Below are 12,389 nucleotides of genomic sequence, written 5' to 3' on the forward strand. Positions count from 1 at the left end.
CTTTGCTCCTTAACAGACGGGTTATTATGCGCATTTTATGAAGAGAAAAAGAAAGGCTCACAGAGGAGAGACGTCTGGTTGATGCATCATTAAGTCAATGGACATGAGGGAGTGTGGTAGAGCAGAGTTAACTTTCCACTCCCTATTGCAACATTTGGTGTCCTCTATTCTGGGTTACTAGAACAGGTCCAGGCAGCATCTCTAACTCTCTTGCCTGCGGGAGGAGGGTTGAGCGTCCCTGGGTAATGACTATGATGCTCCTATGAAGTTGCATTGGTTCATGCTGATAGAACCCCTCAATTGTGCCAGCAAGTAGTGCTGCTGCTCTGACCTCTACCAGCAGAGCCAGTGTGTTTCAGGGACCCACCTTTTGACCAAGGAACTGTAACTTCAGAAAAGATAGCCTGGGTAACAGGGCTTGACCAGCCAACATGTAGTCATAGAACTAAGAGCTATGAGGATTACACTTTCTTTTTTTTTCTTTTTCTTTTTTTTTTTTTTTTTGAGATGGAGTCTCGGTCCGTCGCCAGGGCTGGAGTGCAGTGGCCGATCTCAGCTCATTGCAAGCTCCGCCTCCCGGGTTCCCGCCATTCTCCTGCCTCAGCCTCCGGAGTAGCTGGGACTACAGGCGCCCGCCACCTCGCCCGGCTAGATTTTTGTATTTTTTAGTAGAGACGGGGTTTCACCGTGTTAGCCAGGATGGTCTCGATCTCCTGACCTCGTGATCCGCCCGTCTCGGCCTCCCAAAGTGCTGGGATTACAGGCTTGAGCCACCGCGCCCGGCCTGAGGATTACACTTTCTAAGGACTTCCCAATAGGTTATCCAATGAGCCACAAAATCCATGAATCATCACATGGTACCGCAAAGCCCTCTGAGAAACACTGTCTAAATGGTGGCCATCCAGATGACCTGAGCTGGAAGGGGCTTCAAAAATCATAGAACATAAACTTGCCATTATACAAATAGAGAAATGAAGGCCTGGGAGGGGAGTGGCCTATATAAAGACACTGAGTTACTCAAGGGCAAAACCAGGAGCAGAAAGCAGTCATCTGCCTCCTACCCCTACTCTAGTGGTCTTACCCTACAACGACACAAAAGTCCCTTTGCACTGAAGGATCAACCACGTGCTTCCTTTGAGTCAAAGGCTCTGTAAGCCACACTTGACTATCTCTCACACAAATAAGGGTATCAGTGCAGGTCCCCAGCAAGAGTCCACAAAGTGTTCTCCTGTGACTCTAAAGACCACTTTGCAAACACCAACTTTTCACCTGTAGACTTAGCTACCACTCCGAATACGCCACATGCTGCCAACTGGAAACAGGGATAACAGTAGATTTGGTACAGCCTGTTAGCCCCCAAGCCCTGAACTCCACCTCCTAAATAGTTCAAAACACAGACATTTCTTATTAAAATCTATATAGAAAAATCTCTTTAAGGCCTGGCGCGGTGGCTCACACCTGTAATCCCAGCACTTTGGGAGGCTGAGGCAGGCGAATCAGGAGGTCAGGAGATCGAGACCATCCTGGCTAACACGGTGAAACCCCACCTCCACTGAAAAATGCAAAAAATTAGCCGGGTATGGTGGCGGGCACCTGTAGTTCCAGCTACTTGGAAGGCTGAAGCAGGAGAATGGCATGAGCCCGGGAGGCAGAGCTTGCAGTGAGCTGAGATCGCGCCACTGCACTCCAGCCCGGGCGACAGAGCAAGACTCTGTCTCAAAAAAAAAAAAGAAAAGAAAAATCTCTTTAAAACTCAGAATATAATAGCAAGGATGTTAACAATAACTGGCTATGTTAGGCTCTCATTTTCACATGACAACAGTCATTTGGAACCTAATGGTGAAAGGCCCCTTACAGAAGGGCTTCCAAGTCTCTACCGGGCCCACATCTTCCTTGCCATTATCTTCGGGACCCTGCATGCATCAGAATTTGAGACCCAGGTCTGTGCAGGCAGTCATTTTCTTGGGTGCATCTTGTCTGCCCAAGTAAATTGCACATTTCTGAAAGCAGGAAACTCCCTCCCTCACAACATACTTTGCTCAGAGGTAGACATTTTAAAAAGATTGTTCAACAGCCTAAAATTACCTTCCCACCTTTTTGGCCTTACTTTAGTGTAAGAGACTTTAATATTTGTGGACTGAAAGTGTGTTACCCTGGCACTTACTTTCTCTGACCCTCCAACTATCTTGGGAGTTTGGTATTTTAAAATTCTGTGCTATGTTTTGGTTAAAGGTTTTCCAGGGTTTTAAAGATAGCTCAGGGTTATGTGCTGTATCCAGAGAGCGACACTGGCATAACCAGCATCCGAACCACACACGCAGTGCCTCTTGAACAGCTTGACAAAAGCGGCTTGCTCACTCTAAGACTCGCACTGGTAATTCCCACGATATTTCTGCAGGGTAGCCTGGAAGTAATTGTCCTTCTCACTGGTAAATCAGTAAGGAATGCAGGATGTAATGCTCCCCTCCTCCTCCAAGAAATGGCCAATCCTCTAACACTAATGAACGGAAAACCCCAGGCAACAGCGTTACCGCTAATAGAGTGATGACTACAACTCGCCTGGTCTCTATACCTGTGGCAGTGGCACCAACCCTGCAGGCAGATAGAGGTGAACAGGAATCCCGGACCCCCTCTTATTAGCTATTTTCCAAAATTAAGTGTCTATCTGCTTGGGCCTCAGTTTCTTCGTCTGTCAAATGGGGATAAAACTACCAAGCTCAGGAAATTAATAGTAAAACTTAGAATAAAATGTAGTAAGGAGCTTAGCCCAGTGCCTAGAACTTATTAGAAGCTCAATAGAAAGAACTCATTAGCCTATACTGTTGTCAGACCTTAGAGTTTTCATCACACACAATCACAGAGAGAGAGAGAGAGAGAGAGAGACATGTAGCTCTAATTATAGTAATTTGGTCACATTCTCTGGCTGTTAGACCAGTGCGCACTCTCTGCCATTTCCAATACACTGTCTCCAAAGTTGCAGATAGCAGTCACTTTGGAGCCAATTAGACAATAACATGCCTGCATTTCCCTGTCCACTCAAAGATTCATTCTCAAATAAGCTCGCCCATGGGAGTCAGGTTCCTCTCTGGTTAAGGCACAAAGCCTCTTTTTACAAAGCACAGCAAACTTGACCTTGACACTTGCCATTCTGCATGGGCCTGAGGACAAGAATCAACTGACAGTAATGAGTTCTGGGAACCCAGGGATGTTTATCTCCTGCAAGGGGAAGGAGAAGCTGGGAGCTAGAGCTCACTAGCCACACCATAATGGAGCCACTCCTCCGGGAGGCAAACCGTACACTCTCCTGCTTCCCGAGCTAATATACCATTCCTCATCTTCAGGTCAGGCTCAGATACATTCAGCAATGCTGGGCTCCCATAAGGAAGTTGGGCTCAAACCCAGGCAATGAGCTAATTGGTCAATGGCCGGAGAAAGGCAAACAACTGGGTATAAAAAATTCACATCAAATAGTCAGAGTGGGTCAAGGTCATAAAAATAATGCTGATGCCACCATGCCATAGAACAGCAGTCTAGGACAACTTCAACTGAAGCAGCTTCGTGCATTTCATATCAATACTCTCATTTAGACAGGGAATTATAAAACCCGCTAGATGAAATGATTATACCCTGCTCACAGCTTGTGAGAAAGACAGTACTCCCAGTCTAAATCCCAACTACCTCCAGGAAGCCCAGAATTGCTGAATGACTAATTTGTCCCCAAAATAAACCCATTGGGAAAGCTGCTGTAGATCTACCATTTATAGCAATATAGTCTTGGGGTAATTTATCAGAGTCTATTTTCTTACCCTGCCTACTTTCAAAGTGGCTGGGAGGATTAGAGATCATGTGGCTAAAACTCTTACAAGGGAGTTTAGGATAGTAGCTGCTCAGTTAGTGCTTACTGGGATGATTACTGGCAGAATGAAACTATACACAGATTAATACCTCTGCTTCCTTCCAACTTAAGGCTTTATTAACTATCTGTATTTGGATAATTTTATGTTGTTCAAAACTGTTTAAAAAATCAACAATTAGCTTTGGGAGCAACTATATAAATACAAGCTCAATTTACTGTTTTCCCAGGGGCAACAGATCTCACTTGATGTATTCACAGCCTCCAAGGAAAGCAGCAGCCATCTGTTAAATAAATAACTCATTAGGTGAAAAGCAAGTGCTTCTACAAGATGAACTCAAAAATCCGCCAGAGACTACTGCCATTGGCTGACTGATGAAATGGGTTGCTACAGATAATTTGGGTACTAACCAAATCCAAACCATCTTGCCTAACACAAGCTGAGATGAGTATCCATATGACCGTAAGTTTAAACTTGAAGACATAAAGAAGGAAACTTAAAAACAAAGTTGCATTACAAGGTTCCAGAGCTCTAGACTAATAAAGAAACAAATAAGGGTATTTTTATTTATTTCAAATTGTCATTTTGCCTAAGTGGCTGGAGAAGGGGGATTTCTACTAAGCTGAATATACTGGTTATGAGAAAGTCAGAATGTAGACTACGTGTGCACTGTCAACATCAAGAGGCTCAGAATACAATACATACCACTTAGTAAAGTGAAATGAATCCAATTTCACTTTTTCTTGGATGATTCAGGAAAGCACTTCAGATCATGTAGGACCCTTATGAATATTCATTAATTTCTTTTTTTTTTTCTTGAGATGGAGTTTCACCCTTATTGCCCAGGCTGGAGTGCAGTGGCATGACCTCTGCTCACCACAATCTCCGCTTCCCGGGTTCAAGCAATTCTCCTGCCTCAGCCTCCTGAGTAGCTAGGATTATGGCATGTACCACCACACCTGGCTAATTTTGTATTTTTAGTAGAGATGGAGTTTCTCCATGTTGGTCAGGCTGGTCTTGAACTCCCGACCTCAGGTGATCCACCCACCTCAGTCTCCCAAAGTGCTGGGATTACAGGCATGAGCCACCATGCCTGGCTATGAACATTAATTTCTATTACTATTCTCTAAAAAAATAAATCCATGCCATTGGCCTGCTGCTTACTTTTCCCCAATCTGAGTGAAGAAAATGTCGGTGTGTTTAACTTTCTGGGTGGCAGTGCCTCCTAGATGGGAGTTAACTATACTTTGGTGATGTTTCTCAGGCCAGACAACAAAATAGGCCTGACTTCTGTTTATTGAGTAATAGTTTCTGTGAGAAATGGCTCCTGAGCCCACTGCCTGAATGTCACCACGGGGAAGGATAAATGGAGGTGGTATTCCCGTGCCAGTGACAGCCAAATCCCAACTCTATGTTCCTTCCTACCCACAGAATCTGCCTTAATCCATCCCTTGTCTCCATCACTTCTAAGAACTTCTTAGTTGCACTAAGGAGAGTTCAGACTGTCAGAAGTAGAAAAAAAAAACAGCAAAAGACAAAAAGAAACATCATTATGGTATTTTCTAAGAGGAAACATACATGACAGATGAATTCCAAAACAGATACAAACAGGTACAAACCTTTATGAGCCATTTAGGAAAATCCTCACAAAAATGGTCTATCTATCATCTACATGAAAATATGGTTAATTCTGTTGTGGCCCAGATACAAGACAGTGATCAGTGCTGCAGGGCACTTTTCATGTGCCAAATATCCAGTTCTTGCTTCGCCCAAAGTGCATACGCCCACTGAGATCCAATATGCTCAAGCCACTTGTGTGGGATGGCAGGAGCACTAAACTAGGAGTCATCAGACCAAGTGACAAGGCTGCCCCTAATCTGCTGAGTTGCGTGGGTGGGGCAGTTGTCCTCTGTGGGCCTCTGCTTCCTTCTCAAGAAGGGAGAAGGGCAGGAGAAGAACTGAAAACCATCACTGCTGGCTTAATTCAGTCAACTCATCATGTGCCCATCAAGGACATAGCATTAAGCTTTAATTCAAGATCATAAAGCAATTTTGAACCCCTACGCTATCACTGTATAAGAAGAAAAGGTGCAAAAGATGAGCTGATGCAAATAAATCTGGCCTGACAATCAAGAGTCCTGGGTTCTAATCCTGACTCCTTTTTCTATCTGGCTATGTGAGTTTTTTTGGCTTCAATTTTCTCATCTGTCAAATGAGGTTGTTGGCATGGATAAATGATTTCTAACCGAGACTCCATGGACATCTTGGGTCCATGAGTGGGATGTGAGGTGTTCACAAAGTCCTCAAAATGTATGAAAATTTTTGTGGCATAGACATATTTTTACAGAGGCCGCCTAGAACTTTAATCACATGTGTAAAAGACTTGCAGTTCAAAAACTGTTAGGCACACTGTTGGTGGGAATGTAAATTAGTACTGCTATTATAGAAAACAGTATGGAGTTCCTCAAAACTTAAAAATAGAGCTACCATATGAACAAGCAATTCGACTACTGGGTATACATCCAAAGAAAATGAAACCAGTAAGTCCAAGAGATTTCTGCACTCTCGTGTTTTTTGCAGCACTACTCACAATAGCCATGATATAAGATCAACCTAAGTGTCTATCAATGGATGAATGAAGAAAAGTTGGTACATAGACAAAATAAAATACTATTCAGCCATAAAAAGGGAAATCTTATCTTTTGTGACAACATGGATGAGCCTGAAGACATTATGCTAAGTTAAATAAGCCAGACACAGACAAATACCATTTGATCTCACGCATATGTGGAATCTAAAAGAGTTAATCTCAGAATTAGATATTAGAATGGAGGTTAACAGGGGTTGAATGGTTAAAGGGGAGGCATGTTTGGGAGACACTGGTAAAAAAATACATAATTACAGTTACATAGGAGGAATAAGTTCAAGATATCTATTGTAGAGCATGATGACTATAGTTAATGGCAATATATTGTTTTCTTGAAAAATGATAAGAGGGTAGATATTAAGTGTTCTAACCACAAAGTAACTGTGAGTTATTGCATTTGTTAATTAGCTGGATTTAACCATTCACAACACATGTATACTTCAAAACATTATGTTGTACAATATAAATACATAAAATATTATATGTTAATTTAAAAATGAACAAATTAAAAGAAACTATTAATAACCACTCATCTAAGTGAAATCTGTGCTTTCTTCTAGCTCTAAAAATCCAATAATTTAAATAACGATACTGAAAACTGTGAAAATGACAAAGGTTTGGGACAAAGCAAAAAGAAACTACTCGAATAAAATCAATAACAGGTGCCTAAACAGCCAGCCTGATGATCAAAGCTTTGGCACTTGGCTAGTGGGCACAGTCTAGGGCCTGAGAGTCCCCTACAGCTAACTGGATCCTTTGGCTATCTATCACCAATGCTGAACCAGAAGACAACCATTCTGCTTCTTCCCTTTGCTGGATGTACTTAGGGGTACTGGAGGTGGAGGTGAGGAGAAAGTCTATGGATGCACATTATGCCGCTAAAGGCTCAGGTCAAAGCTGCTCCGCTCTGAGCAGCATAAACAGGCACAATTCTCAGCCACAGTTTGGACTCTACCATATTAGAGATCAGAGACATCCACACAATGGTTTGAAGCTCGCTCCTGAGCTTACCTTGAGGAAGAAAGCCCTGGCAAAATGACGGGGAAATGCAAATCAGATTGCAAGAGAAGAGCTTGGTGGTGCCATTTTTTTTTTGTTTTTGTTTTTTTTTAGCTTTTTAGAAATATTAAAATGACCTTTAATGTGGTCATTTTGGTGCATGTATTTGAATCATGTCTGCCTAAGTTTCTAAATAACAGTGCTTTCTTAGCTGGAGAAAGAGCACATCTCCCCAAAGATAATATACGGTGCAATATTTGTTTTCTAAAACTGCTCATTGTTCCATAGAATCCAGGACTCCTCCTCCCAGTAGATTTCCATGGCCAAGGTCTGACCTTATATGATTTCATCCTGGCTGCTAAATCAAGAGGAAAACAGAGAAGCAGAGGTGCCAGAGGAGCCTGGTCTGCCCTCTGCCTCAGAAGCAGCACAGAATCAAGTTGAAGAAGCCAGGAGCAGCCTTTCGTTCATGTGGCAGAATCAATCTCCTGGGAATAAGGGGTTCTCAAAAAATGTACCAGCAAGAGGAAGGCTGTGGAAAGACTCAACTCTAAAGTTGAGCAAACCCATGCTTACATTCTAGATGTGTTACCACCATCTGATTCAGGGTAGAAAGTTACTTCATCTCTCTGAGCTTCTCTTGCAAAATGGGGACCATAATAGTTTCTATCCCATAGATTCATTGTGAGGATAAGTGAGATGAGACATAGGTACATAGTTTTACTGGTGGCATTACTATCACTGCTGCTGTCACTATTATTATTACTATCAAGGCTGTTGTTAGAATTACAAAGTGTTTATGAAGTTCCCGGCATATAAATCAGGCCTCTGTAAGTGATTCCATGACTACTGAGTTTTTTCCTTAACCTCTGGCCCTAATCAGCAAAGCGACCCAGCAGGAGTGCTCAGGACCTACTGACCCAGCCTCTTACCTTCCTTTTGTTGGTGGGATTGACATAGAGGTAACTGAGGACAGTCTTCAAACCCACTTTGTCGTTCAGCTTTTCATAGGTGGTGCCATAATCTGTCGACCTGCAGGTAAAAGGGAAAACAGAAAGGGAGAGATCATTTTATCAATAGGCAGCTATGTCTAAAGGGAAGCCAGGCTCTCCCCCGACCGACCAGCACCTTTCTTCCAAAATCACATGAGTGCTTAAAAGTGTTCTTCAGAGATAAAAAGCCCTATTAATTTTAGAAGAGCAATTAGGCTAATGCATCTGCTTACTACCTAAGCGTGCTCCCCTTTGCTCCCAGCCTTTCTCAGAGACCTACTTTTTTACCCTTTGTGAAATTGTTTGGTGAAAGGAGCTGCTGGAGACTACCTGACTCCCATGCTGCTCAGCCCCGCCCCCCGCCCCCCGCCCACCCCAGCACTGTGTGGAGCTGTGGAAGCACACAAGTTCCCATCAGCAGACCCTCTGTATGGGAGTTGTGTGTGGAGGCCATGGGAGAGTGGCCACGCTGTCTCCTGAGGTCACCAGGGTACAACCAACTTCATACTCACTCCATTGAGCCTGAAGCAAGGGACCCTTGGAGGTCCCTAGAACCTCATAACCCCAGAGAACTTACGGGGTCCAATGGCTAAATAAGACCACACCAGGCAGAGGGTTGGATGCTTTACATAGGGACAATGATGTGGGTGTGTCCAGGGTGAAAAGCCTGTGGCACTGGGCTGCTTACAGGGGAGGGGTTCATCATTCCAGTGATCCCGCTGGCTACCTGCTCCTCCTCTCCAGCACACCAACTGATGCCAAAACCAGAAGTAGAGGCTCCTTTCTTTCCATCCTGCCTTCCATGGTGGAGGAGGGAGACAGGGTGCCAAACAGTGAGATTAAATTAGTTGACCTCCCTGCCATACTGTTCACCTGCCCCCAAAACCTACCCCACAGAGACCTCCCTCCCTTTTTCCACCATCTGTATCATCAGTTCTCACCTCCTCTTCCCATTATCACTATCCTTGGCTAGACTTACAAAACTTCTCCAACTCAAGCTTTAGAAGGACACAGAGGTCAATGCATTTTCTCTGTAGTCAACTGACCTTGTAAGGGCCTGAAATCCACCACAATCTCAGTTCCCAACTCTGGCTCTGAGCCTTGCTTTGAACTGGCATTTGATGCCCTAGTAACCACCAGCTCCAGCCTTTGCTTTGAGCCTTTATCCACCTTCTAATGCTAATCAGTGCTTCCCCGGCCAACAACTTAGCTTCAGAAGCTTAGTACTTAAAACTATATAACCTTTGTCTTTTTTTTAAGAGACAGGTTCTCACTCTGTTGCCCAGCCTGGATGGAGTGTAGTGGCACAATCATAGCATCACATCAGCCTGATGGCTTGTGCCTCAAATTCCCGGGCTTAAGCCATTCTCCCACCTCAACCTCCTTCCCAATGTGAGGACCATTAAGAGTCATCCCCACCCTCATCCAAGCTGGCAGATTCCTGGTCCCTGGGCCCAGTGTAAACACCCACCTGTACCTCCTCTGTAAAAGCTTCTCTAGCCCTCCTCCCAATCACTGCTTGTCTCTTTCTGCACCAGAACAAATTTCTCCATCCTTAGGCACCCAAGGCACACTGTACATGTCTCTTTTCTAACTTTTCAATAGTGGCATGATTGATTTCTTTTTTGTTTCCCCAACCACAATGTAAGCTCCTCAAAGAATTAAGGAACATCATAAAATTTCCTTCATAAGAGGAAACAACATGAACTTTGGGTGTAGCAAAATCGCTGTTTCATTCCTACATCCAGAGCTCTCTGGTTACATGACTGTGCACAAGTTATTTACCCCGCTGGAGCCTCAGGTTCCTTATCTGAGGAATGCAGATTCCAGGTGTGGTGGCTCACACCTGTAATCCCAGCACTTTGGGAGGCCGAGGTGGGTGGATCACCTGTGGTCAGGAGTTTGAGACCAGGCTGGCCAAGATGGTGAAATCCCATCTGTACTAAAAATACAAAAATTAGCCAGGCATGGTGGCGGGCACCTCTAGTCCCAGCTCAGGGAGGCTAAGACGGAAGAATCGCTTGAACCCAGGAGGCAGAGGTTGCAGTGAGCCAAGATTGTGCCACTGCACTCCAGCCTAAGTGACAGAGCGAGACTCTGTCTCAAAAAAAAAAAAAAAAAAAAAAAAAGAATAGGGATAATTTAGTCTCACAAGGCATTTGTGAGGTTACAAAAATATAAGACATGGGAAATCTCCTAACAGAACGCAGGTATACTAAAACAGAATGCAGGTATACTAAAACGTTAAAAAATAAACCAAAGTGAAGAGGCATTCATTCATTTCTCCTTTCTCCAAAATGTACAGGACAAAATTTTACACATTATGCACACCCAGCATGTTTACTGAATAAACAAATGTCAATATTTCAAACCCTCTCTAGGCTACTGGCTCCACATGATAATCGGTTATGCTAAATTAATCATCAGTCTCCCAAAAGCTGACTTCTTATTCTCTGACTTTTGTCTACTACAGGCACAGAAGCTCTGGGAATCACTACCAATCTTTCTCCTTGCCTTTCTCTCTACAACCCAGATCACTCTTCAAGTCTTAATGATTCTATTTCCTAAATAACTTAGATCCCTGGTATCCTTTCCATCGTCACACCAATGCTGTGGCCCATACATCATCATGTTTGCAACAACCCCGCAATTTGATGCTCTTCTTGAGTCTTCTCTCTCCCCCACTCATCCTCCATGTTGTTACCAGGCTATTTTTCTACCCCAGATCTGTCCACCTTGCACCTTGGTAGTAATTGCCCATTGCACACAGTCAAGCTGAATCTTCCAAGCTAAGTCTTGTAAAATCTGGCTTCAACCTCCCTTTCTGGACCCATTCCCAGCCACTTGCTCCTCTGGCCCTTTCTCTCCAGCCTCGCTAAACTTTCCTGAGCATGTCCTACATTCTCCCTGCCCTCCAATTCTGTATGCATCATCTCCTTGTCTGAACTATCCATCCCTCTTTCCTCTACTTGGCAAATTTTCCTCCAACCCTCAACATCTAACTCCAACATCATCCTTTTCCAGCTTTCGCAGGGGAAATTAATCACAATCTCCTTTGCGGTCCTGTACTATCTTGTATGCATTTCTATTTAAGCATTTATCCTGTTGGTTTGGCTATACTGTCCTTATTCTGGGATCTCTTCCTTGGCTGTAACTCCTTGAAGACAAGAACCATTTTTTATAACAGCTCCAGTGTCTTGCACCATGCCAGGTACAAAGCAAATGCCGAAAGTATTAGTTTTTGTATTGTTTTAATTTGTCTTTACTTGTAAGAATGAATGGATAAATGAGCTTGTCCAAACCTACTCACAAGTTTTTAACCAACTACTGATGTCTAGTGGTAATTCAACACACAGCAAACAATGCCTAGAAAACACATTTGATGCTTTCGATGCTAGCACAATAGTGCAGACGGTACAGTCTAGCAAGTTCTGTCCTAGGGAAGTGTCTGTAATTCACTTGTACTAGAATTCAGGTTAAATGACAAATCACCCTGAGCAACTATCCTATGCAGTGCAAGAGTGGAGATAGACCATGATCTCTAGAGGCTGTCATTTGCATTTTTATTAATCCAAGTAAAATATTTTATAGAGTTAATTACTTCTTAATTCTACACTCTTGAAGGCATAAAGGCAGCATGGTGTTGAGAAAGAACATTGAAGCTGGAGCCTAGAAATCGAGACTGTAGAACTGATTTTCAAATGCACTCAACATGTTACCCTGGACAAGCCACTTTTTGAAGGCTGTTAAAAATGATTCTGACACTGGTTAAAATGATGAAGTAAACTTTATTTGGGACTACTGCAATATGTAGAGGGACTATTGCAATGGGATTTTGCAGCAGGGGAAAGACATAGGGCTCAACTCCAAATAGAACAAGGAAAAGTGGGAATTTTT

General features: G+C 43.4%; 1 protein-coding gene across 1 annotated transcript in view; it reads right to left on the minus strand.

Annotated features, from left to right (window-relative positions):
- Nucleotides 1-12,389, minus strand: part of SORCS3 (sortilin related VPS10 domain containing receptor 3) — a 620,529-nt gene that overhangs the window by 343,590 nt on the left and 264,550 nt on the right. Inside the window, exon 3 of the mRNA XM_023206212.2 lies at nucleotides 8,433-8,532. Coding sequence (XP_023061980.2) covers nucleotides 8,433-8,532 — 100 coding nt within the window. The remainder of the gene's footprint in view (nucleotides 1-8,432; nucleotides 8,533-12,389) is intronic.

The sequence above is a fragment of the Piliocolobus tephrosceles genome, chromosome 9, assembly GCF_002776525.5.
Source record: "Piliocolobus tephrosceles isolate RC106 chromosome 9, ASM277652v3, whole genome shotgun sequence".
In the NCBI taxonomy this organism is placed as follows: Eukaryota; Metazoa; Chordata; class Mammalia; order Primates; family Cercopithecidae; genus Piliocolobus; species Piliocolobus tephrosceles.